This window comes from Antechinus flavipes, chromosome 6, assembly GCF_016432865.1.
Source record: "Antechinus flavipes isolate AdamAnt ecotype Samford, QLD, Australia chromosome 6, AdamAnt_v2, whole genome shotgun sequence".
Lineage (NCBI taxonomy): Eukaryota > Metazoa > Chordata > Mammalia > Dasyuromorphia > Dasyuridae > Antechinus > Antechinus flavipes.
In genome coordinates, this window is record NC_067403.1 from 242,027,834 (window position 1) to 242,055,438 (window position 27,605).

The 27,605-nt window shown below is 35.4% G+C and overlaps 3 protein-coding genes and 1 long non-coding RNA gene across 4 annotated transcripts; 3 read left to right on the forward strand and 1 right to left on the reverse strand.

Annotated features, from left to right (window-relative positions):
- On the reverse strand, nt 1-27,567 carry LOC127539729 (uncharacterized). The gene is made up of 3 exons (XR_007948026.1): nt 27,505-27,567; nt 18,776-18,836; nt 1-138 (listed from the first exon to the last, which is right to left on the reverse strand). It is a non-coding gene; the product is annotated as an uncharacterized LOC127539729 (long non-coding RNA).
- LOC127539726 (olfactory receptor 4B1-like) lies at nt 5,599-6,595 on the forward strand. The gene has a single exon (XM_051964027.1). The coding sequence runs from the start codon at nt 5,599-5,601 to the stop codon at nt 6,526-6,528; it is 930 nt and encodes a 309-aa protein (XP_051819987.1). The 3' UTR covers nt 6,529-6,595.
- On the forward strand, nt 15,237-16,166 carry LOC127539727 (olfactory receptor 4B1-like). Its single transcript, XM_051964029.1, has one exon. It carries the CDS (start codon nt 15,237-15,239, stop codon nt 16,164-16,166), a length of 930 nt encoding a protein of 309 aa, XP_051819989.1.
- Nucleotides 22,383-23,312, forward strand: LOC127539728 (olfactory receptor 4B1-like). Its single transcript, XM_051964030.1, has one exon. The coding sequence runs from the start codon at nt 22,383-22,385 to the stop codon at nt 23,310-23,312; it is 930 nt and encodes a 309-aa protein (XP_051819990.1).
- Nucleotides 27,568-27,605: the final 38 nt, after the last annotated feature.

Below are 27,605 nucleotides of genomic sequence, written 5' to 3' on the forward strand. Positions count from 1 at the left end.
ATTCTTGGTTTTTCCCTGCTATTTTTCCATCCTTTCCTTATCCTGTAACTGGGACTGTCAAATGTTTTACTTGCTTCTTTTATCTTAATGTTTCCTGAATCTTGATTGTGCCTCAAATATGTAGAAATCAGGAATGATCTGGAAATAAGCAAAATTTTAATTAGAGCTGAGAACAAAATATCATTAGAGATTTTCCTAAGTAGGGGCACTGAACTATTATGATAATATTAATAATTCTTTGTCTGATAATAAACTCCATAAAATAGCAGAGGAAGGGCCACATAGACCTGCATGCCATTATATTTTCTTTAGGCTAAAAATAAGTGATGGCAGCTAGATGGTGCCATAGTGCATAAAGCAGTGGACCTGAAATCAGGAATCTTCATCTTTCTGAGTTCAAATCTGGCCTCAGAAACTTATTAGTTTTGTGACCCTGGGCAAAATCAGTCAACTTTGCCTCAGTTTCCTCACATGTAAAAGTGAGCTGCAGGAGAAAATAGCAAACTACTTCGCTGTCTTTGCCAAGGAACCCAAAGGGGTTACAAAATATCAGACATGACTGAAATGACAGAAAAACAACAAAAGTAAACTAATTGTTGTGACATGGTATAGTTGATTAACTCTCCAGAGAGGAGGGAGAGGAAAAGATGTAGTGCTGGTCAGCCAACTCTACTCTCCACAGAGACCCCTAGCAATGTAGCACTAGAAATGGATGAAAACTCAGAAGGCTAAACAATAATTGAAATAGGCTTTCCCAAATCATTGTTTCTTTGGCAAAGTTCCCTCCTGAGGGAGCCAAAGAGGACCTCAGGGAATTTGATCTCCTGATATTAGCTTCTGGGTTAGTGCATTTCATAAGGCTAGGGCCCCTCAGAATTGCAATCATGCAGGTGAGTTTCTGATGTCACACAAAGTGAAGAGCTGTGGCTTTGTTGCCATCTGTACTTCTTTCCTCTTTCTAGGAGAAGAGACAGAAGGATTGACCATGTAATCTTAAACTGGGTTCCAAATGATTTATCTGCCATGGGACACCCTTTGGTTGTTTTCGAGATCATGAAATGTCTTAAGATTTGGTGTAGCTGGGTGAAAGCATGTTATAAATTGTGATTCAGTAATAACAATAGCAAAGTTGATGTCATGGAGAAGGCTGTCTAGTGGAAAGGGTATTGAATGGAGAGACAAATTCTAGATGGTTGTTGACCATGAATAGTTGGGTGGTCTTGAGCAAGGCATTTCTTTCTGTGTCTCATTTCTTCTCTTTGATCAAATGAAAAGTTGCACTGGATGATCTCAAAATCCTTTAAAGTCATGCTCTCCAGTACTGAATTCTACCTTCAGTATTTTAAGCAGTGCTCTTCTTTCAGTTCATTACCAATAACCATGGCTTTTTACCAAGGCTTTGTTCAGTGTTCAAAGGATTTTCAGAATCAACTGTCTAGGATTCCTGAGAATAAGGAAATAAAAGTCAAATTTATCTTGGTTATGTTTTGCCCAAGGCTGATTCATTTCTGTCCCAGAAGGAGAATGGGGGAAATCCCTTTGTCACCCAGTCCATTCTCATGCCTGGTTTTTGTTGGAATCTCAAATGGACACCTTAGACATGTTTTGAAAGGTGTATTGGTTTCATTTTTTCATGGCTGCCTGTTATCTCTTTCCAGAGACCTGAAAGTTAAGGGTCAGAAGATATTATTACCCTCAGGATATTCTTCTTAGCCGCTGGTTCACTTTTAATTCCCATGGTCTGGCTTTGGTGGAAAGGTACATCACAGAAGCTGAGAAGTATCTGTATCTATCTTTTAAAAAAGGGAAATCAGACAGAGAAAATATATACAGAAGTTTGAGAAGGGAGGAAAAATAAAGTAAGAAGAGAGAGCTATTAGGTAGCACCATTTCCTCTTCTCACTCCCCAATTCCTTTGTATCCCCTATTAAGGGAAACTTGGTCCTCTGACCCTCAGACCACTACCTGACCACTGAAGCTAGTACCATCGCCTGTAACAAAATGTGAACTCCTTGGAAGTATGCAGTTTTAAAATAAATTTTCTAATCCTGGCATGATGTCTCTACATATAATAATTAATTAAACTCAAAAAAAATTATTAACCATCTACATATAATAGATGGTTAATAATTTTTTTTGAGTTTAATTAATTAGGATCACCTACTATTCTTGCAATGACTTCAAAGTTTTATATTTGTAAAAGTTAAATGTATCAAACTAATATTTATTTCACTTACCTATGCATATATAATGTACATATATATACATATACACAATACATACACATATGTGTGTATATATATATATATATCATTTGTAATTTTGTGGACCTGATCAACCTGTGGAGATGTGACTTTGTATATTTTGAAGTAAAAATATCTTTCTTATTGAATGTCAGCTATAACACCATTTGTTTATAAGAAATAGAATTATAATAAGGAAGAAATCTCTTATGTCTACTTCTTGATATACTTCTTGATACTTCTCTGCTATAATTCTTATCATCTTTTCATTTCTTTTTTTTTTTTTTTTGGTAAACCTTTTCTGGGTAGCTAACCTGGATTTCTAGCTTTTATTGTGACATAATGTACCGTTGCTTTCCAAAAAGTTTGAACCTATCCAGAGCTCTGCCAACAGCTGATTTCTTTTTTTACTTACATTCAAACCACATTTAATTTGTGCCTTCGTGTTACCTCTGGCATTTTGATGGGTATAAAGGGAGAATTTCAAGATCATTTTCATTTGCATTTCTCTGATCATTAGAAAATTAGGAGGATTTTTTTTTGTTGTTGTAACAGATGATCAATTTTGCTTCTAGGTCAAGAATGGCCTGTTCATAATCTTGGATTGTTTGTTAAATGAACATAAACTTACTCTCATGCAGCTAGGTGCTGGGGCCAGCTCTTATTCTCTGAAGAGGCCACTGTTGTTTTTTTTTTTTTTTTTTTTTCTGAGGTAATTGGGGTTGAATGACTTGCCCAGAGTCACACAGCTAGGAGGTATTAAGTGTCTGAGTTCAGATTTGAACTCGGGTCCTCCTGACTTCAGGGCTGGTGCTCTATCCATTGCTCTACCTAGCTGCCTCATTGTTATGTTTTTAGTATGAGTATTTCTATGAAAATGACAAAAATGACAAAACATTATAAAACTTGAATTATTTAGTTGAATATTAAACTTAAGAAAATGTTAATAATATATATTAAACTTGGAAATTCATCATACATTTTGGGAATCCAGTTAGATATTTATTAACAAACCCAATTTATTTAATAGCATCAGTTTTTCAGTCAGAGTACCTTATTTCTCTAGTTTTGTTTTTCAGACACTCAACAGGATTGACTTGTAAGTTCATGTGTATAGTTCTGGTGCACAAATCAGAAAATTTTAAGGGGAAAGAGAGAATGGAGAGAGAAAATGAGAATTTATGGAATTAACTAAAAATTAAGCAAAATATAAGGAAACAAAGACAGCAACATATCAAAAATTATTCTTTATGGTCAAATTAAAATTATACCAGGTTTTCAAGGGCAGCTTAATATTAGAAAAGCAGTAAGAAATTAATCAAGGCTTTTTTCAACAGTCTCCAACTCCATCTAGGCTTCTGCCTTTTGATCACATTACACTATTTGGTTACTTTTAAAAATTTAAATTGTGGTTAATAACAGTTGCATTTGAAGTTTTGCTTTTCTGTTTTTTTTTGGGAGGGGAGGTAAATTCTACATATGGTCTAAAATGTAATCAATTTGGGTCGATATTTCCTGTGTTTTTGGAATAGAAACTTATTTGCCTGACTCTCCACTGTGCATAAGAAGAACATTCTCCAGAGTCAGAGAAGCTGAGCTGAACCTTTCCTGAAATGCTTTTTACCCAAGTGATATGAGGTAAGTCACTTACTGTAGTCTCCTTGGGTACCAGTTTCCTCATCAATAAAAGGGGTGAGTTGGATTGGATGGTCTCTGTGGTCCCTTTCAGCACTAGCTTTATTATGCTATGATCCAGTCAGTTCTTCTATGGTGCAGTGGATAGAGCACGGGGCCTGGAGTTAGGAAAACCTGAATTCCACTCTGGTCTGAGACACTTCCTAGCCATGTGACTCTGGACAAATCACCCTTGTTTGCCTCAGTTTCCTCATCCGTGAAATGAACTGGAGAAGGAAAGAGGACACTACTCTTTGCCAAAAAGCTCCCAACAAATCCAAATGGGGACATTAAGGGTCAACTATGACTAAAATGGCTGAACAACATACAAATCTTGTTAATGTTGGGTTCAAGTTTCTAGCATCTTTATTTTTCTTTGTGATACATCGTATTTCTTTAGGAGATTATTGAATCATTATATGAATGATGGTTTTCTCTCTTCAGCCTTTTGCAATTCAGTTAACTTTTCACTTTTAGTTGTCAGATCATTGGGTGTTCGAATATTTATTCAATGTGATATGGTTGAAAGAGCAATGGCCTTGATGTTAGGAGGTGCTTAAGTTCAAGGTCAGCCTCCAGACCTACCAGTTATGTGACATCTTTACATTTCAGTTTACTTATTATTTAGATTCACTTAGAGATCTCGTCCTTTAGATTCATATTCCTAATAATTCTTGGCACACAGAAGGCTCTTAACACATGCTTATTGACAGGTTGAGAGATAAAATAGAGATATTGATACTTGTAATTAGTCATGAGCTACTTGTAACTCATAGGTTCTTTTGAGGATCAAATGAGATAATGCAGGTAATATATTTTGCAAACTTTAAAATTTGAAATAAAATCCATTTCAAAGGTAACTTTATTATTGATTCTTCCTATTCTCAGTGATCTCTCTCTCTATTTTTTTGATTCTTTCATGGTATTTTAAAAAATAACAAATTGCTCATATTTTCTTTTATTATTTCCTAATTTAATTTTTTTATTAAAGCTTTTCATTTTCTAAAGATATACATAGATAATTTTCAACACTGACCTTTGCAAAACCTTATGTTCCAAATTTTTTTCCTCCCCCCCATCCCCTTTCCTAGACAGCAAATAATCCAATGTAAATATGTATAATTGTTCTATACATATTTCCATAATTATCATGTGGCACAAGAAAAAACCTGATTTAAATTCACCTTCTTATGCTAGTATAATTATTAAATTCCTGAAGTCATATCAGATCTCATAAATTTTAATTGACCCTTCTCAGTTAACATTTTAAAGCAACTGACTTACAGATACCTTTAAAACTTGCTGTATGTTATTTTCATCTATTAGAATGTGAGTTCTTTGAGAGCAAGGGCTGTTGTTGCTATTCTATTCTAATCCTAGAACACACTACAAAATTTTGTACATAGTAAGCACTTTATAAGTACTTTTTACCCAATCATCCATATATTTATTTCTTCATTTGTCTGTCCATACTTCTATTAATTTTCACATCCATGCATTTATGCATCAGTATATTTATCCATCCTTCCATCTATCACTCTGTCCCTTCATACATCCATGCATTCTATTTGTTGTACTTGTTGCTGGAGACTGTCTTAATAATTACAGTGGCTTTATCTTCATTTGTCTTATTTCAGGCCTACTGAGCTTCTTTAGCATTGATCTGACATGATTGGATTCCATGGCTGTTAAAAACAACGTGACCCAATTACTATTCACAGGACTCTTCCAGGATCCAGAAGCAGAGAGAATTTCTTTTGCGGTCTTTCTTCCTGTGTACATGGCCACAATATTTGGCAATGGCCTCATCATCTTAACTGTCAACAGCAGCAAGAGTCTGAATTCTCCCATGTATTTCTTCCTTAGCCACCTGTCCTTAGTGGAGATCTGTTACTCCTCTACTGTTGTTCCTAAATTCATTTCTGGCTTATTGGTTGAGAATAAAACCATCTCTTTGGATGGCTGTGTGACCCAGATCTTTTTCTTCCACTTCTTTGGGATTGCTGAGATCCTCCTACTCACAGTGATGGCCTATGACCGGTATGTAGCCATTTGTAAACCCTTGCACTACATGACCATCATGAGCCGCCCTGTGTGTCAGATGCTGGTGTTTAGCTCCTGGCTAGGGGGCATGTTCCATTCTGTGATTCAGATCCTCATTATTGTCCAATTGCCCTTCTGTGGCCCCCATGTGATTGACCATTATTTCTGTGACCTCCATCCCTTGTTCAAGCTCGCCTGTACTGATACTTTTGTGGAGGGGATCATTGTATTTGCTAATAGTGGTTTATCCACTATGATTTTATTTCTCTTATTGATTTCTTCTTATGTTGTCATCCTGGTTCACTTGAGAAACCAGTCAGCAGAGGGGAGACGCAAGGCCCTGTCCACTTGTGCCTCCCACATCACTGTTGTCCTTTTATTCTTTGGTCCTGCCACTTTTCTCTACTTGCGGCCCTCTTTCACCTTCAGTGAAGACAAACTTGTGTCCGTGTTCTACACGATGGTCACTCCAATGATGAACCCCATTATTTATACCTTGAGAAATGCAGAAGTAAAGAATGCCATGAAGAGATTGTGGAGGAAGAAATTGAACTTGGGAGGGAAATGAAAATGCATATGTAAAAATGAATTGTGACTTTGACAATAATAGTTATCTTGAATTTGATTGTAGAATGGAAATAGTCTTGAGTGTAAGTTTTTTCTTTTGAGCCCTGAACAAAACCAGGATAACTTGTATGACTGAGTCATCCATGTAACCTCTCTGAGTTTCAATTTTGTAGACTATAACATAATGATGTTGAGAAAGATGATTTTTTTCCAGCTCTTAATTTAGGATTGCCCTCTCAATCATTTAATAAACAAACATTTGTGATGTGTTTACCCTGTGCCAGTCATCATCTTGGAAGTTGAGACACAAAGACCAAAATTTACTTGGTTCATACATGTACACGGAAAAGTAAATAGAAGATATAAAAATAAATACAGGCATTGAAGGGGTCACTAAGACTGGAGAAATCAGGACCCCCTCTTCCCATTGTAGTGCTACAGTAAGAGCCTCCCCACTCATCCCTATCCAAATTTCACATAATGTCATAAAAGTGGCTAATTTCATCCTATTCTGGGCTGTCTTACATGTAGAGGAAACAAAGTAACTCTAACTTGACATAATTCAAAAGACAACAGGAAGTTCCTATCTTTCAAAAGATGTATATGTGTATATATATAAAATCAGTTTAAGTTGCAACATTCGTCGATCTGATCAACCTAAGAATACAGACAAACGGAGAACAAATGTATATTTAGGTAGATACTTATACATATGAAAATATATGGGGACATATGACGTACAAATATCTTTTTTGTTGAAAATCAGGAATGGAATCGCAATGAGAAAGAAAACTTTTATGTTCCCTCCTTCAACTTCTCATAGGTTGTGATTCTTATTACCTTTCCATTCACTCCTTCTTCTTTCTCCCTTTTCTGTGGAAGATCTATTGGAAGCACTAGAGGTCTTTCCTAACTCTTTAAAAAGATCATTAGTTTACTAGGGAAGCTTCTTGGCTGTCCATTTCTTATGCCCATTCAATTTTTTTGGTCATTTAATATGTTAAGTACTTTTGTATCCCATCTTTTGGGATTAAATTCCTATCCAATTCTCTCTCCCTTCAGTTTTTGTTAAAAAATGCTATTTAAAATAAAGAAGGAACTATGAACAAATGGGGTCACAAAATATCAGATGACTAAAATGCAGAACAACAAAAATAAGCTAATTGTTGTGACATGGTAAAGCTGATTAACTCTCCAGAGAAGAGGGAGAGGAGAAGATCTAGTTCTGGTCAGCCAACTCTACTCTCCACAGAGACCCCTAGCAATGTAGCACTAGAAATGGATGAAAACCCTGAATTCTAAACAAATAATTGAAGCAGGCATTCACCCTTTCCCAAGTCATTATTTCTTTGGCAAAGTTCTCTCCCGAGGGAGCCAAAGAAGAACCTCAGGGAATTTGATCTTCTGATCTTAGCTTCTGAGTTACTGTATTTTATAAGGCTAAGGCATCTCAGAATTGCAATCATGCAGGTGAGTTTCTGATGTCACACAAGGTGAAGAGCTATGGCTTTGTTGCCATCTGTACTTCTTTCCTCTTTCTAGGAGAAGGGATAAAATGATTGGCCATGTAATCTTGAACCGGGTTCCAAATGATTCGTCTGCCATAGGACACTCTTTGCTTATTTTCAGAGATCATGAAGTGTCTTGAGATTTGGTGTAGCTGAGTGAAAGCATGTTATAAACTGTTATTCAGTAATAACAACAGCAAAATTGATGCCATGGGGAAGGTAAGATGGTCTTGTGAAAAGAATATTGAATGGAGAGACAGATTCTAGATGGTTGTTGACCATGAATCATTGGGTGGTCTTGAGCAAGGCATTTCTTTCTGGGTCTTATTTATTCTCTTTGATCAAATGAAAAAGTTGCACCAGATGATTGAATGTTTTGTATTATAGGTCCCCTCCAGTACTGAATTCTACATTCAACATTTTAAGCTCCACTCCTCATTCTCTTTTGTGTGTTCTTCATCCAATTCATAATCATTAATGATGGGTTTTTATTAAGGCTTTTTCCAGCTTCTTTTTCTCATTTTCATTTATTCTATTTCATTTAGTGATTTCATCAGCTCCAATCAGTTCATTAATCTCTCTATGCATTTGATTCCCATAAGTACATATCTAGTCCCTTATTTCTCTTCTGACACCCAGTTTTACATCTTCGACCTCAGCTTGAATATTTCATACTGGATGTCCAAAGACATCTGAAACCATCTTCCCTTCCCTGGAACCATCCTCTCGTCTCCAATTTCATATTTCTCTTAAGGGCATCACTACCCTGCATTCACCCAGGCTTATAACTTAGGTGTCATCCTTAAATTCTCACTGTGTTAAGTACCATTGCTTCTATCTTTATAACACCTCTCTTTCTCCTGTGACATGGTCACCTCCCTGTGCGGGTCTTCATGACATCATATTTACATTACAGTGTAACATTTGGGTAGGCTTTCCTACTTCAAGTCTCTCCCCATTTCAGTCCATCTTTTGCTTAGCTTTTAAACCGATCTGTTGTCTGATCAATCACCCTTCCTCTTCTGACTCATTACAGTTCTATGGGTCTCTTTTATCTCCAGGATAAAATATAACATCCCCTGCTTGTCTTTTAAAGACCTCTACAACTTTACTTCTCATATTTTCAGTCTTCCTACAGTTTTTTGCTCTTCCATATCTCCAGTGAAACAATGCCATAAGTCCTCTTGTTTTTCTCCAAATAAGATACACTATTTTTAACTGTGGGTATTTTTTTATTGACCATCCATCATCCTTGGTAATCTCTTCTTCATTTCTATTTCTAATTTCCTTTAAATCTTTTTACAAGAATCACCTTTCACCAGAAGCCTTCCCAACCCCACTTTTAGCACATTTCTTCTGTTGATTTTTACTGATTTGTCCTATTTATAGCTTTTTTATACACTGAGACATGGTATTATGTCTTTCCTCTGATTATCATCCTCTGAGAAAGTAGAGAAAATTAACTTTTAAAACATGTAGATCGATAAAATATATAACATACACAATATATACACACATGTTACCTACAATAGGTTAAAGATGTTAACTATTATGGAAAGTAAAGAAAGAATCATAAAAAAATAAAATTTAAGCATTGGAATTGACATGAAAACATATATTGTTAAAATTTAATGGGAACTGAGAATACAGAATAGCAGAGTTATGAGTTTCCTTGGAACATTGGAAATAAGACAATATATTTGAGAGTTTATATAGAGCTGTTTTCATGTCATTTCTATTTTCAGATTGAGAGCTCTCTACAAGTGAGTACTTTTTTTTTGGGCAGAAAATTAATGCACTGTCTGGCACATATTAAGTTTTAATAAATATGTGTGTACTGACTGACTGGGAGTGACTCTCAAATCTGTCCACGGCCACTGACAACTCATATTCTGTATTCTCAGTTCCTTCTAAATTTTAACTGTAATATTATCCTTCCAACCCTGAAATTATACTATTCCAAGATTCTTTCTTTTTACTTTCCTTCATGATTACATCTTTAGCCTATTGTAGGTTAATATATGTATATGTATAATATGTATGTGTGTGTATAAAAATATACACAGATAAATACACATATAGCTATATTTTGTCTATATATTTAAATTTTTATTTTCTTTTCCAGAGGATGATAATCAGAGGAAAGATGTAGTCCAGTGTAGTCAGAATTTGCATTCCTATAGCCTGTCTATAAGCCCTAGATCCCTTCTGATCCTCTAGAGATCTCTGAATATAGGCTTGGGTGTTCCTCACCTTTGAATCACCTTGTGGTTTTTACAGTGTCTCAAGGAAGTCCTATATCTAAAGAAGACTTACTGACTCTTAGAGGTTGAATGTCCCTTGGGGTCCAAAGGACTTCCAGAATCAACTGGATTCCTGAGACTAAGGAAATAAAGTCAAGTTTATGTTGATTATGTTTTCTAAGGTTGACCAGTATCAATGCATTTCTGTCTCAGAGGGAGAATGTGGGAAAACCCCTTTGTTGGACCTCTTAAATATCCATCTTAGACATGCTTTGAAAGACCTGTTGGTTTATTCTTTGATGGCTGCCTATGATCTCTCTCCAAAGACCTGAAATTTAAGGGCCAGGAAAGTTTATGAAGCAAGAAATATCCTTCTCAGCCTCTGGTTCTTTAGCCTATTCTGTACATATATATGTATGTGTGTATATAAAAATATACACACAGATAACTATATTTTGTGTATATATTTAACAAGTTAGATTTTTATTTTCTTTTTCAGAGGATGATAATCAGAGGAAAGATTTGGTCAGGTGCCTCAGAATTTGCATCCCTACAGTCTATCTATTAGCTCTAGATCCCTTCTGATCCTCTAGAGATCTCTGAATATAGCCTTGGGTGCTCCTCACCTTTGGAAGGGCATCTTGATTTTCATAGTGTCTCAAAGCAGTCATGTCTAAAGAAGACTTACTAACTCTTAGAGGTTGAATGCCCTTGAGGTCCAAAGGACTTCCAGAATCAACTGGATTCCTGAGAATAAGGAAATAAAATCAAGTTTATGTTGATTATGTTTTCTAAGGTTGACCAGTATCAATTCATTTCTGTCTCAGAGGGAGAATGTGGGAAAACCCCTTTGTTGGGGCTCTTAAATATTCATCTTAGACATGCTTTGAAAGACCTGTTGGTTTTATTCTTTGATAGCTGCCTATAATCTCTCTCCAAAGACCTGAAATTTAAGAGCCAGGAAAGTTTATGAAGAAAGAAATATCCTTCTCAGCCACTGGTTCACTCTTAATTCCCATGATCTAGTTTTGATGGAAAAGCATATCATAGAAGTTGAGAAGTATCTCTTTGCATCCTTTAAGAAAGAGGATTCAGAGAAAGAAACTATATGCACAGAAAGGTGAAAATAGAAGGAAAATAAAGCAAGAAGGAGAGGGCTATCAAATAGCACCATTTTCTTCTTCTAATTCCCCATCTCCTTTGTGTCCCAAATTAAAGGAAATTGTTGGTCCTCTATTACCTGAAACTAGTTCCATTACCTTGAATAAAATTTGAATTCCTTGGAAGTATGTACTCTTTTAAAATAAAAATTTTGATTTTAACTCCTGGCATTATGACCCTATGTATAAGAGATGCTTAATAAATTTTTCTTGTGATTAGCTAATTAGAATTATCTAGTATTCTTCCAATGGCACTATTGTTTTATATTTGTGAACTTTAGAAGTATCAAAACTCTATACATTAGTTTAAGTCACAACATTTATGGATCTGACTAAGCTACAGATAAATGGGGACATGTGTGTGTGTGTGCGTGTGTGTGTGTGTGTGTGTGTGTGTGTGTGTGTGTTTTTGGGGAATATGAAGTATAAATTTTTTTTTGTTTAAAATCAGGTATAAAACCATTTACTTGTAAGGAGTGGAATCACTACGAAGAAGAAAACTTTTATGTTGCCTCTTTTATCTTCTCATTGGCTGTGATTTTTATCATCTTTCCATTCACTCCTTCTTCCTTCTTCTTTTTCTTTGGAGGAGCTAGTGGAAGCACTAAAGTTCTTTCCTAATTCTTTAAAAAGATCATTAATTAAATAGGGAAGCTTCTTGGCTGTCCATCTCTTAAATCCATTCAATTGTTTTTGGCCATTTAATATGTTAAGTACTTTTGTATCTCATTTTTTGGGGTTAAATATCTACCCAATTCTTTCTTCCTTCAATTGTTGTAAAAAATGCTATTTAAAATAAAGAAGGAAAGCTAAAAAGGTTGTAAATAACTATAGGACCATCAGCTTCTATTATTTGCTTTCATTTAAGCTAAATACAGATGTTATATATAATATTTTTGACATATGTTGGAACCAATCACCATATTTCACCCAGAATAGTGCAAATTTGAAGAACGAGATCACTTTGTGGGATCCGTTATTCCTACTATTTGAGACCTATCTCTGTTCAAGCCAAAGCTATTGTCTTGTTTCTATTTCCTTTTTTGGTAAAGCTTTTCTGGGTAGCTAACCTGGATTTGTAGCTTTTATGGTAGCATAGTCTCATGTAGCTTTCCAACAATTTGAACCAATCCAAAGCTGTTCCAACAACTGATTTCTTTTTTACTCTTGCCCAACTGGCATTTGATTTGCTTATTTGTATTACCTTTGGCATTTTGACTGGTGTAAAAGGAGAATTTCAAGGTAATTTTCATTTGCATTTCTCTGATTATTAGAAAATAGAATTGTTGTTGTTGTAATGGATGATCAGTTTTCTTCTAGGTCAAGGATGACCTTTCAGATCCTTGGATCTCTTGTTAAGTGGAGATAAATCTTATCATGCATTTAGGTGCTGGGCCCAACTCTCATTCTTTCTGTGAAGAACCCATTATTTCAATTTCAGTGTGAGCATTTCCACCTCAGAAATTGGCAGACACTACAAAGCATTACTAAACTTGATTTATTGTTGATTTAATTTAATGTAATTCATTAATTGAAATAATGTAATTATTTATTGATTTATTGTTGATTTAAATCTTTAGGCTTAAGAAAATGATTGTGAAAATGTTAATAATACAGATGAAACTTGAAAGTGCATCATATGTTTTGGGGATCCTGTTAGACATTTAGTAGCATACCCAATTCGTGTAATAGTGTCAGTTCTTCAGGCTGAGTAACTTCCTTCTCTAGTTTTGAAGAGTTTTTGTTTTTTTTGCTCAGTATCATTGGTTTGTAAGTCTATGTGGTTCTGATTCACAAATGAAAAAAGTTTGAGAGAGAGACAGAGAGAGAGAGAGAGAGAGAGACAGACAGACAGACATAGACACAAAAAGACACAGAGAGAAAGACATGAAGAGAGACAGAGAAACATAGAGAGAGATACAGACAGAGGGATAAAGTGACACAGAAAGAGATGGAGAGATAGAGATGGCGGGAGAAAGAGAGATAATTTATGAAATAAACAGAAAGATTAAGTAAAATAAAATACAAATATAGAAATATATTACAAAGTATTCTTCATTAATCAAGTTGAATTTATAGCAGGATTTCAAGGATAGCTTAGTATTAGAAAAGTAATTAGAAATAAATCATGTCTTTTCCCAATAATCTTCATCTAGGCTTCTACTTGTGATCACATTTCACTTTTTGGTTACTTTAAAAAAATTAAATTGTGGTTAATAACAGTTGCATTTCAAGTTTTGCTTTTCTGTCTTTCTGTCTTTTTTTTTTTTTTTTGGTAAATTCTACATTTGGCCTAAAGTATAATCAGTTTAGATAAATTTCTCTGTGTTTTTGGAATAGAAACTTACTTGCCTGACTCTTCACTGTGCATAGGGAAGAACACTCTCTAGAGTCAGAGAAGCTGAGTTGAACATTTCCTGAGATGTCTGTTACTTGTGTGACATGAGGTAAGTCATTTACTGTAGTCTCCTTGGGTGCCAATTTCCTCAATAATAAAATGAGTGAGTTGGATTGGATGGTCTCTGTGGTCCCTTCCAGCACTAGCTTTGTGATCCTATGATCTAGTCAGTTCTTCTGTGGTGCAGTGGATAGAGCAGTGGCTCCAGAGTTAGAAAAACCTGAATTTCAACCTGGTCTCAGACACTTGCTAGCCATGTGACCCTGGACAAATCATCTTATTTGCCTCAGTTTTCTCATGTGTAAAATGAACTGTAGAAGGAAATAATACATGACTCCAGTGTATTTGCCAAAAAACAAACAAACAAACTCAAATGAGGACACAAAGGATCAACCACTCTTGAAATGACTGAACAACATAAAAATCTTTCTAACATTCTGTTTCAATGAACATCTCATTTGTCTTTCTGTTTGGCATGTCATATTTCTTTAGTCGATTACTTAATCCTCATATGAATGAGGTTTGTATCTCTCAATCTTTTTGCAATCCAATTAACTTTTCAATTTTAGTTGCCAGATTGTTGGGAGTCCATATGATTATTCAATGTGATGTGGTTAAAAGAACAATGTCCTTGGAGATAGGAAATGTTTAAGTTCAAGGTCAGCATCCAGAACCTACCAGCCATGTACCTTTCACTTTACTCATAGATCTTATTCTTTAGATTCATATTCCTAATGTTCTTGGCACACAGAAGGCTCTTAATTAATAGATTGAGAGACAAAGATATTAATATTTATAATAATTAGTAATTATTATAATTATAAGGTTATTTTGATGATCAAATAAGATAGTGCATGTGATATGTTCTGCAAACCTTAAAGTTTTAATAAAATCCATCTCAATATAAGTATTATTTATTATTGACATGCTTTTCATTCTCAGTGTTCTCTTTATTTTCTTTGATCCTTGCCATGGTCTTTTAAAAACATAACAAAATACCTATATTTCTTTCTTTTATTATTTCTTGAATTAATTTTAATTTATTATGTGACTATAACTTTTAAATTTCTGAAGTCAGATCAAATATTATGAATTTGAATTCACCTTTCTTATTTAAAAAATCTTGCTGTATGTTGTCTTCTCCTATTAGAAGGTGAGTTCCTTGAGAGCAGGGACTGTTTTTGGTATTCTGTTTTAATCCTAGAATTTACCACAGTTTTGTACATAGTAAGCACATAATAAGCCATCCATCTTTCCATCCATCCCGCCATATATCCATGCATCCGTTTGTTGTACCTGTTGAAGGAAACTATCTTAGTAATTACAGTGGCTTTATCTTCATTTGTCTTATTTCAGGTCTACTGAGCTTCTTTGGCATTGATCTGACATGATTGGCTTCCATGGCTGTTACAAACAACGTGACCCAATTATTATTCACAGGACTCTTCCAGGATCCAGAAGCAGAGAGAGTTTCTTTTGTGGTGTTTCTTCCTGTGTATATGGCCACAATATTGGGCAATGGCCTCATCATCTTAATTGTCAACACCAGCAAGAGTCTGAGCTCTCCCATGTATTTCTTCCTTAGCCACCTGTCCTTAGTAGAGATCTGTTACTCTTCTACTATTGTTCCTAAATTCATTTCTGGCTTATTGGTTGAGAATAAAACCATCTCTTTGGATGGCTGCATGACCCAGATCTTTTTCTTCCACTTCTTTGGGGTTGCTGAGACCCTCCTGCTCACAGTGATGGCCTATGACCGGTATGTAGCCATTTGTAAGCCCTTGCACTACATGACCATCATGAGCCGCCCTGTGTGTCATGTACTGGTGTTTAGCTCCTGGCTAGGGGGCATGTTTCATTCCATGATTCAGATTCTCACTACTGTCCACTTGCCCTTCTGTGGCCCCCATGTGATTGACCATTATTTCTGTGACCTCCATCCCTTGTTCAAGCTCGCTTGTACTGACACTTTTGTGGAGGGGATCATTGTATTTGCCAATAGTGGTTTATCCTCTGTGATTTCCTTACTCTTTTTGATTTCTTCTTATGTTGTCATCCTGGTTCACTTGAGAAACCAGTCAGCAGAGGGGAGACGCAAGGCCCTGTCCACTTGTGCCTCCCACATCACTGTTGTCCTTTTATTCTTTGGTCCTGCCACTTTTCTCTACTTGCGGCCCTCTTCTACCTTCACTGAAGACAAACTCGTGGCTGTGTTCTACACCGTGGTTACCCCAATGTTGAACCCCATTATTTATACCTTGAGAAATGCAGAAGTAAAGAATGCCATGAAGGCATTGTGGACCAAAAAAGTGAACTTGAGAGGGGACTGAAAATATATAGATAAAAATGAATTGTGACTTTGACAAGAATTTTTATCTTGAATTTGATTCTGGAATGGCTACAGAAAAAGGAAAACCAAACTTGTACAAGGCATCCACTTGTGTCTTTATGAGCAGCTTGTGTGAAACTGAATATTATAATAGAGTCTTCGATTTTGAGTTGAAGCCTTTTCTTACAAATTTTGAAAAAAAAAACCCCAGAACTACATCCATGGTATCTCCCTGGGTTTCAATGTTATTACCTATTCAATAATCACAGTAGGCAAGATGATTTTCCCAGCTCTAAATCTACAATTGTCCTTTCAATCAGTCAAGAAACAAACATTTGTGATGTGTCTACTCTGTGCCTAACATCATCCTGGAACACTAAGGTCACTTGGCTCCTACACCTTTATAGAGAAGTAAATGGAATATATAAAAATAAATACAGGCAGTAAAGGGGTCACTAAGATTGGAGAAATCAGAATTCCTTCCTCCCTTTGTAGTTCTACAATAAGAGTCTCCTCTCACTTATCATTGTCCAAATGTCATGCAACATTGAAAGAAACCAATTTCCTCCTTTTTTGGGTTGGTCTGACATGTAGAAGAAAGAAATTCTAACTTGATGTAGTTTAAGAGACAACCTAAAGTCCCTAGCTTCTTTCTAAAAGATGTTCTATGATAATCATTTCCTGATATCTGGACTTCTTTCATCAATGTTTTAAAATGTTTTTAAATTCTCCTTTTTATTTTGAACTTAATAATTATTAAAAAAACATTTTCAATAGTAATAGAAAAAGCAAAGAGGGCTATATAAGAAAATGTGGATTTCCATTATGTAGAATTAACCTTTAGAATGGCTGGATAAGTTATGATATAGGAATGTTATGGAATATTATTGTTCTATAAGAAACGACCACCAGGATGATTTCAGAAAGGCCTGGAGAGACTTACATGAACTGATGCTAAGTGAAGCGAATAGAACCAGGAGATCATTATACACAGCAACAACAAGACTATATGATGATCAGTTCTGATGGACACGGCTCTCTTTAACAATGAGATGATTCAAACCAGTTCTAATTCTTCAGTGATGAAGAGAGCCATCTACACCCAGAGAGAGACTGTGGGAGTTGAGTGTGGTCCACAACATAGCATTCTCCCTCTTTCTGTTGTTTTCTTTCTCAGTTTTTTCTTCCTTCTTGATCAGATTTTTCTTATGCAGGAGGAAGGTATAAATATGTGTACATATTTTAGATTTAACATGTATTTTAAAATAATTAACATGTATTAGACTACTTGCCACTAGGGAAAGGAGTGGGGAGAAGGAAGGGATAATTTGGAACAGAAGACTTTGCAAGGGTCAATGTTAAAAAATTATCCATGCTTATGTTTTGTAAATAAAAAGCTTTAATAAAATAAAAAAAAAGACAAAAAAAGAATTTCTTTTAAAATTTGATATCAAAATCATTCACAATTGAAATTAAACACAAATATATATATATATATATATATATATATATATATATAATATATATATATATATTATATATATATATATATCACTTTTAATACGAGATCACTTCATTTTATCTTGCAATCATCCTTGTCATCTCTATGAGGCTCTTGCTGATGTTACTTCAGTGCATGTTATTATTAGCAATGTGCTCTATCCTGCTCACACCTATCATGCCTTTGACATTCTATTAACCCGTGAATTCCTGCCAATTAGATTTTTAAAATTCTGCCCCATGATTTACAGCAGTGGGAAGTTGTTTCAGTGCATCCTGGATAGCAATGATATTCATGACCCAGTCTGGATTGAATGGGGAACATAGTAGACATAATGGATTTGGGATCAGAATATTTGGATTCTATCTCTTATACTTGTATAATGTTAGTCAAGTCACTTAAAACCCCCTAAACCTCAGTTTCATTATGAATAAAATTCAAGAGATGCAATGGATGATCATAATTATGAACAAAACTTTATAACTTTCTCCTCTTTCTGGGACATGAAAACATGAGGAACGTGTTTGAATTCCTCTGCTTGTTATTTTACCTGGAAGCCACCTCAAGACTTTGAATAAACCTCCCAATTTGGGTTCAGATGTTCATGTGGGTTGGAATAAAAATGAAAAAAAAATGGTGCATTTTCTCAAATTCAAGGTCTGTGGTAAATGCTAGAAAAGGGAGAGGAGAAGAGAATGTAATAGCTAGCATTTACATAATGATTAAAATGTGCAAACCATTTTACAGATATCATCTCATTTTATTCTATTTATTTTTATTTTATTTTATTAAAGCTTTTTTATTACAAAACATAGGCATGGGTAATTTTTCAACACTGACCCTTGCAAAACCTCCTATTTCAAAATTTCCCCCTTCTTTCCCCCACCTCTTCTAGATGGCAGGTAGTCCACATCTCATTTAATTCTCAAAAAAAGAGCAATTAAAAAGGCAGGTCTTTGGACTCTGCCAGTATCTTGGGACATGGGACTTGGACTGAGGATGCCAGCTTTACTTCCTGTTTCATGAATCTAGGAAATTCTCTGTTTTTCCCTGCTATTTCTCCATTCTTTTCTTATCCAGTAACTGGGACTATAATATATTTTACTTACTTTTATCTTAGTGTTTCCTGAATCTTGTTTGTGCCTCAGATGTATAGAAATCAGAGATGATCTAGAAATAAGTAAAATTTTAATTAGAACAAAATATAGAGATTTTTCTAATCTCTGGGGGTTCTAAAATGTTATGATAATATTAATAACTTTTTGTCTGATAAGAAACTCCATAAAATAGCATAGACCTGCATGCCATTGTATTTTCTTTAGGCTAAGCAATAAGCAATGGAAGCTAGATAGTCCTATAATGGATAAACAGAGGACCTGAAATAAGGAAGACTTATTTTTCTGAGTTCCAATCTGGCCTCAGACACTTACTAGTTGTGTGACCCTGGGCAAAGTTGCTCAACTTTGCCTCAGTTTCCTTACATGTCAAAATGAGCTGGAGAAGAAAATGGCAAATTTATTCCAGTGTCTTTCTCAAGAAAACTTCAAATGGGGTCACCAAATGTCAGTCATGACTGAAATGACTGGACAACAACAAAAATAAGCTCATTGTTGTAACATGGTATAGTGATAACTCTCCAGAGAGGAAGGAGAGGAAAAGATCTAGTGGTGGTCAGCCAATTCTACCTTCCACAGAGACTCCTAGCAATGTAGCCCTAGAAATGGGTGAAAACTCAGAATGCTAATTGTAGGGAGCATTCAACCTTTCCCATCTCATTATTTCTTTGGCAAAGTTCTCTCCTGAGGGAGACAAAGAGCACCTCAGAGAATTTGATCTCCTGATCTTAGCTTCTGGGTTAGTGCATTTTATAAGGGTAGGGCACCTCAGAATTGAAATCATGCAGGTGAGATTCTGATGTCACACAAGGTGCAGAGCTGTGCCTTTGTTGCCATCTGTACTTCTTTCCTTTTCTTGGAGAAGGGACAAAAAGATTGGCCATGTAATCTTGAACCAAACTCTGAATGATTTATCTGCCATAGGACACTCTTTGGTTGTTTTCAGAGATCATGAAGTGTCTTGAGATTTGGTGTAGCTGGGTGAAAGCACGTTATAAACTGTGATTCTGCAATAGCAATAGCAAAATTGATGCCATGGAGAAGGTAAGACGGTCTTGTGGAAAGGAGAGGAAAATTTTAGATGGTTGTTGACCATGAATAGTTGGGTGGTCTTGAGCAAGGCATTTCTTTCTGGGTCTCATTTATTCTCCTTGGTCACATGAAAAGTTGCATTGGATGATCTCAAAATCCTTTGTAGTTATGACATTCAATTTTTTTTTTATCATTAGTCCCTTACAGTACTGAATTCTACATTCAGTATTTTAAGCTCCATTCCTCATTCTCTTTTGTATGTTCTTCATGTGGTTCTTTATCCAGTTTTTAACCAAGGCTTTAATCAGCACCTTCTTCTCATCTTCATCTATCGTATTTCATTTAGTGATTTCATCAGCTCCAATCAGTTCATTTAATCTCTATGCATTTGATTCCCATAACTACATATCTAGTCCCTTGTGTGTTTTCTGACACTCAGTTTTATATCTTTGACCTCAGCTTAAATATCTCATATTAATATCCCATATACATCTGAAACTCTTTATCTTCCCCTCCCTAGAATCTTCCTCTCTTCTTCAATTTCATATTTCTCTTGAGGGCATCACCATCCTATATTCACCCAGGCTTATAACTTAGTTGTCATCCTTAAGTTCTCATTGTGTTAAGTACCATCGCTTCTATCTTTATAACATCTCTCTTTCTCCTGTGACATGGTCACCTCCATACTTACATTATGGTGTAATGTCTTGTCAGACTTTCCTTCTTCAAGTGTTTCCCTACTTCACTTCATATATTTAACTAGTTAGATTTTTCTCTACTTTTTCAGACCCCAGATCCTTTTTGATTTTCTACAGATCTCTGAATATAGCCCTGTGTGCTCCTCACTTTTGGAAGGGCATCTTTGTTGGAATCTTTACAAACTGCTAACTAATTAGAGTTGATCTGATCTTATAAGAAGATGTTTTGGGCCAGAACTTTGAAATAGATATATATGGTATACGTAAATCCATCAATATGGGAGGCATTACACATAATTTACATAAGCACATAGCAATACAACACAGGCTAGTAGTAATATAACAAATAACATGAATCGACCTAAAAATTTACACATGTCCATAAGTCCTAGAAATAGTCCATAAGGAATCCATTGTCCATTAGTTCTTGTGCCAGGAATCTAATAATTCCTGTAAGCTTTGAAATACTGAAAAAGGTCTCATCAACAATTTTTTAAAATCTTCAGGAATCATTGGATTTCCTAACACAAGATGAAACTGTTTTAGTTCTTGAAAAACCAGCAAGAATCATTGGATTCCCTGAGATGAAAAATTGTTGATGAGACCTTTTTCAGTACTTCAAAGCTTACAGGAATTATTAGATTCCTGGCACAAGAACTAATGGACAATGGATTCCTTATGGACTATTTCTAGGACTTATGGACATGTGTAAATTTTTAGGTCGATTCATGTTATTTGTTACATTACTACTAGCCTGTGTTATATTGCTATGTGCTTATGTAAATTATGTGTAATGCCTCCCATATTGATGGATTTACGTATGCCATGTATATCTGTTTCAAAGTTCTGGTCCAAAACATCTTCTTGTAAGATCAGATCAACTCTAATTAGTTAGCAGTTTGTAAAGATTCCAACACATTTTGATTTTCAGTGTCTCAAGGCAGTCCTATGTCCAAAGAAGACTCACTGACTCTTAGAGATTGGAAGTTCCTTGGGTTCCAAAGGACTTTCAACTGAATTTCCAGGAATAAGAAAATAAGGTCAAGTTTATGTTGATTTTGTTTTCTAATGTTAGCTAATATCAGTCCATTTCTCTCCCATAGCAAGAATGTAGGAAATCCCCTTTTTTAGGGGGTCTCAAATATTCACCTGAGATATGCTTTCAAAGGTCTCTTGGTTTTATTCTTTTTTTGAGGCTGCCTGTGAACTCTCTCCAAAGACCTAAAATTTAAGGGCCAAGAAAGAATGTAAAGCAAGAAATATCTTTCTCAGCCACTGGCTCACTTAAATCCCACAGAGATAAAATCGTGATGTTGATATTGGTAATTAGTAATGAGTTACTTGTAATTTATAAGGTTATTTTGAGCATCAATTAAGATAATACATGTAATATATTTTACAAATCTTAAAGTTCTGAATAAAATCCATTTGAATAGCAACTATTATTTATTATTGAGTCACTTTTCCATCTCAGTGCTCTCTTCATTTTCTTTGATCCTTGCCATGGTCTTTTAAAAACATACAGTACCCATGTTTTTCTCTTTTATTATGTCAGGATTTCAATTTATTTGTTATGTGACTATAACTTTTAAATTTCTAATCAGAAGAAACATTATGAATTTGAATTCTCTTTTCTCAGTTAACATTTTTGAAGTAACTGACTTCAGATACTTTAAAAAACCTGCTATATGCTATCTTTCCCTATTAGAATCTGAGTTCCTTAAGAGCAGGGACTGTGTTTGCTATTCTGTTCTCCATTTGTTATACTTGTTAAGGAAACGATCTTAATAATTACAGTGGCTTAATCTACATTTTGTCTTATTTCAGGCCTACTGAGCTTCTTTAGCATTGATCTGACATGATTGGATTCCATGGCTGTTGCAAACAACGTGACCCAATTACTATTCACAGGACTCTTCCAGGATCCAGAAGCACAGAGAGTTTCTTTTGTGGTGTTTCTTCCTGTGTACATGGCTACAATGTTTGGCAATGGCCTCATCATCTTAACTGTCAATAGCAGCAAGAGTCTGAGCTCTCCCATGTATTTCTTCCTTAGCCACCTGTCCTTAGTAGAGATCTGTTACTCCTCTACTGTTGTTCCTAAATTCATTTCTGGCTTATTGGTTGAGAATAAAACCATCTCTTTGGATGGCTGCGTGACCCAGATCTTTTTCTTCCACTTCTTCGGGGTTGCTGAGATCCTCCTGCTCACAGTGATGGCCTATGACCGGTACGTAGCCATCTGTAAACCCTTGCACTACATGACCATCATGAGCCGCCCTGTGTGCCATGTGCTGGTGTTTAGCTCCTGGCTAGGGGGCATGTTCCATTCAGTGATTCAGATTCTCATTACTGTCCAATTGCCCTTCTGTGGCCCCCATGTGATTGACCATTATTTCTGTGACCTCCATCCCTTGTTCAAGCTCGCTTGTACTGACACTTTTGTGGAGGGGATCATTGTGCTTGCCAATAGTGGTTTATTTGCTATGATTTTCTTTCTTTTATTGATTTCTTCTTATGTTGTCATCCTGGTTCACTTGAGAAACCAGTCAGTAGAGGGGAGACGCAAAGCCCTGTCCACTTGTGCCTCCCACATCACTGTTGTCCTTTTATTCTTTGGTCCTGCTGTTTTTCTCTACATGCGACCCTCTTCCACCTTCACTGGAGACAAACTTGTGTCCGTGTTCTACACGATGGTCACTCCAATGTTGAATCCCATTATTTATACCTTGAGAAATGCAGAAGTAAAGGATGCCATGAAGAGATTGTGGAGGAAGAAATTGAATTTGGGAGGGGAATGAAAACGCATATGTAAAAATGAATTGTGACTTTGACAATAATAGTTATCTTGAATTTGATTGTAGAATGGAAATAGAGTCTTGAATTTTGAGTGTAAGTCTTTTCTTTTGAGCCCTGAACAAAACCAGGATAACTTGTATGACTGAGTCATCCATGTAACCTCTCTGAGTTTCAATTTTGTAGACTATAATATAATGATGTTGGGAAAGATCATTTTTTTTCCGGCTCTTTATCTAGGATTGCCCTCTCAAACATTTAATAAACAAACATTTGTGATGTGTTTACTCTGTGCCAGTCATCATCTTAGAAGCCGGGACACAAAGACCAAAATTTACTTGGTTCATACATGTACATGAAGAAGTAAATAGATGATATAAAAATAAATACAGGCATTGAAGGGGTCACTAAGACTGGAGAAATCAGGACCCCCTCTTCCCATTTTAGTGCTACAGTAAGAGCCTCCTCACCCATCCCTATCCAAATTTCACATAATGTCATAAACGTGGCCAATTTCGTCCTATTCTGGGCTGTCTTACATGTAGAGGAAACAAAGAAACTCTAACTTGATACAGTTCAAAAGACAACAGGAAGTTCCTATCTTTCAAAAGATGTATATGTGTATATATATAATCAGTTTAAGTTGCAACATTTGTCAATCTGATCAGCCTAAGAATACAGACAAAAGGGGGACAAATGTATATTTAGGGAGATACTTATGTATATGTAAATATATGGGGACATGTGATGTACAAATATCTTTTTTGTTGAAAGTTTTTTGTTGAAGATCAGGAATGAAATCACAATGAGGAAGAAAACTTTTATGTTCCCTCTTTCAACTTCTCACAGGCTGTGATTCTTATCACCTTTCCATTCACTCCTTCTTTCTTCTCCCTTTTCTGTGCAGGATCTATTGGAAGCACTAGAGGTCTTTCCTAACTCTTTAAAAAGATCATTAGTTTACTAGGGAAGCTTCTTGGCTGTCCATTTCTTATGTTCATTCAATTATTTTGGTCATTTAATATGTTAAGTACTTTTGTATCCCATGTTTTGGGGTTAAATTCCTACCCAGTTCTATCTGCCTTCAGTTTTTGAAAAAAATTGCTATTTAAAATAAAGAAGGAACTATGAACAAATGGGGTCACAAAATAGCAGACGACTGAAATGCAGAAGAACAAAAATAAGCTAATTGTTGTGATATGGTAAAGCTGATTAACTCTCCAGAGAGGAGGGAGAGGAGAAGATCTAGTTCTGGTCAGCCAACTCTACTCTCCACAGAGACCCCTAGCAATGTAGCATATAAATGGATGAAAATCCTGAATTCTAAACACATAATTGAAGCAGGCATTCAGCCTTTCCCAAGTCATTATTTCTTTGGCAAAGTTCTCTTCCGAGGGAGCCAAAGAAGACCTCAGGGAATTTGATCTTCTGATCTTAGCTTCTGAGTTACTGCATTTTATAAGGCTAAGGCATCTCAGAATTGCAATCATGCAGGTGAGTTTCTGATGTCACACAAGGTGAAGAGCTATGGCTTTGTTGCCATCTGTACTTCTTTCCTCTTTCTAGGAGAAGGGACCAAAAGATTGGCCATGTAATCTTTTTTTTTTTTTTTTTTTAACTTTTTATTGACAGAACCCATGCCAGGGTAATTTTTTACAGCATTATCCCTTGCACTCCCTTCTGTTCCGATTTTTCCCCTCCCTCCCTTTACCCCCTCCCCCAGATGGCAAGCAGTCCTTTACATATTGAACAGCTTACAGTATATCCTAGATACAATATATGTGTGCAGAACCGAACAGTTTTCTTGTTGCACAGGGAGAATTGGATTCAGAAAGTAGAAATAACCCGGGAAGAAAAACAAAAATGCAAGCAGTTTATATTCATTTCCCAGTGTTCTTTCTTTGGGTGTAGCTGCTTCTGTCCATCTTTGATCAATTGAAACTGAGTTTAATCTTTTTCTCGAAGAAATCCATGTCCATCAGCATAAATCCTCATACAGTATCATTGTTGAGGTATATAATGATCTCCTGGTTCTGCTCATTTCACTTAGCATCAGTTCATTGAACTTAATAATTATTAAAAATCATTTTCAATACTAATAGAAAAAGCAAAGAGGGCTATATAAGAAAATGCAGATTTCCATTATGTAGAATTAATCTTTAGAATGACTGAATAAGTTATGATATATGAATATTATGGAATATTATTGTTCTATAAGAAACGACTAACAGGATGATTTCAGAGAGGCCTGGAGAGAGTTACATGAACTGATGCTAAGTGAAGCGAATAGAACCAGGAGATCATTATACATAGCAACAACAAGACTATATGATGATCAGTTCTGATGGACATGGCTCTCTTTAACAATGAGATGATTCAAACCAGTTCTAATTCTTCAGCAATGAAGAGAGCCATCTACACTCAGAGAGAGACTGTGGGAGTTGAGTGTGGTCCACAACATAGCATTCTTCCTCTTTCTGTTGTTGTTTTCTTGCATTTTGTTTTCTTTTTCAGTTTTTTCTTCCTTCTTGATTTGATTTTTCTTATGCAGCAACATAACTGTATAAATATGTATACATATATTGGATTTAACATGTATTTTAACATAATTAACATGTATTAGACTACCTGCCATCTAGGAGAGGGAATGGGGAGAAGAAAGGGATAATTTGGAACAGAAGACTTTGCAAGGGTCAATGTTAAAAAATCATCCATGCTTATGTTTTGTAAATAAAAAGCTTTAATAAAATAAAAAAAAGACCAAAAAAAGAATTTCTTTTAAAATTTGATATCAAAATCATTCACAATTGAAATTAAACACAAACATATATATATATAGACTTCTCTTCTGGAGTAGGTCTTCTACATGACTTGGTTTCCATTCTATCCTACCCATTTCCTAACTTTCTGGAAATAAGTATTTCTATATTTAGTGAGGCTTGCCCTTAAATGGAATATATCCATTACTGGGGCCATATTCTAAGACTTTCTAACTTAGTAAGATGTATTTTCCACTGATATGTTCTATAAGAACGAAGTCATGATTTCTTTCTCACTGACATGAGACATTGGAGGTAGGTTCTCACCTCACATGAGTGCTTATAAATCAGCCTTTATGGTGTTGATCACTTTTAATACGAGATCACTTCATTTTATCTTGCAATCATCCTTGTCATCTCTATGAGGCTCTTGCTGATGTTACTTTAGTGCATGTTATTATTAGCAATGTGCTCTATCCTGCTCACACCTATCATGCCTTTGACATTCTATTAACCCGTGAATTCCTGCCAATTAGATTTTTAAAATTCTGCCCCATGATTTACAGCAGTGGGAAGTTGTTTCAGTGCATCCTGGATAGCAATGATATTCATGACCCAGTCTGGATTGAATGGGGAACATAGTAGACATAATGGATTTGGGATCAGAATATTTGGATTCTATCTCTTATACTTGTATAATGTTAGTCAAGTCACTTAAAACACCCTAAACCTCAGTTTCATTATGAATAAAATTCAAGAGATGCACTGGATGATCATAATTATGAACAAAACTTTATAACTTTCTCCTCTTTCTGGGACATGAAAACATGAGGAACGTGTTTGAATTCCTCTGCTTGTTATTTTACCTGGAAGCCACCTCAAGACTTTGAATAAACCTCCCAATTTAGGTTCAGATGTTCATGTGGGTTGGAATAAAAATGAAAAAAAAAACATGGTGCATTTTCTCAAATTCAAGATCTGTGGTAAATGCTAGAAAAGGGAGAGGAGAAGAGAATGTAATAGCTAGCATTTACATAATGATTAAAATGTGCAAACCATTTTACAGATATCATCTCATTTTATTCTATTTATTTTTATTTTATTTTATTTTATTTTATTAAAGCTTTTTTATTACAAAACATAGGCATGGGTAATTTTTCAACACTGACCCTTGCAAAACCTCCTATTTCAAAATTTCCCCCTTCTTTCCCCCACCTCTTCTAGATGGCAGGTAGTCCACATCTCATTTAATTCTCAAAAAAAGAGCAATTAAAAAGGCAGGTCTTTGGACTCTGCCAGTATCTTGGGACATGGGACTTGGACTGAGGATGCCAGCTTTACTTCCTGTTTCATGAATCTAGGAAATTCTCTGTTTTCCCCTGCTATTTCTCCATTCTTTCCTTATCCAGTAACTGGGACTATAATATATTTTACTTACTTTTATCTTAGTGTTTGCTGAATCTTGTTTGTGCCTCAGATGTATAGAAATCAGGGATGATCTAGAAATAAGTAAAATTTTAATTAGAACAAAATATAGTT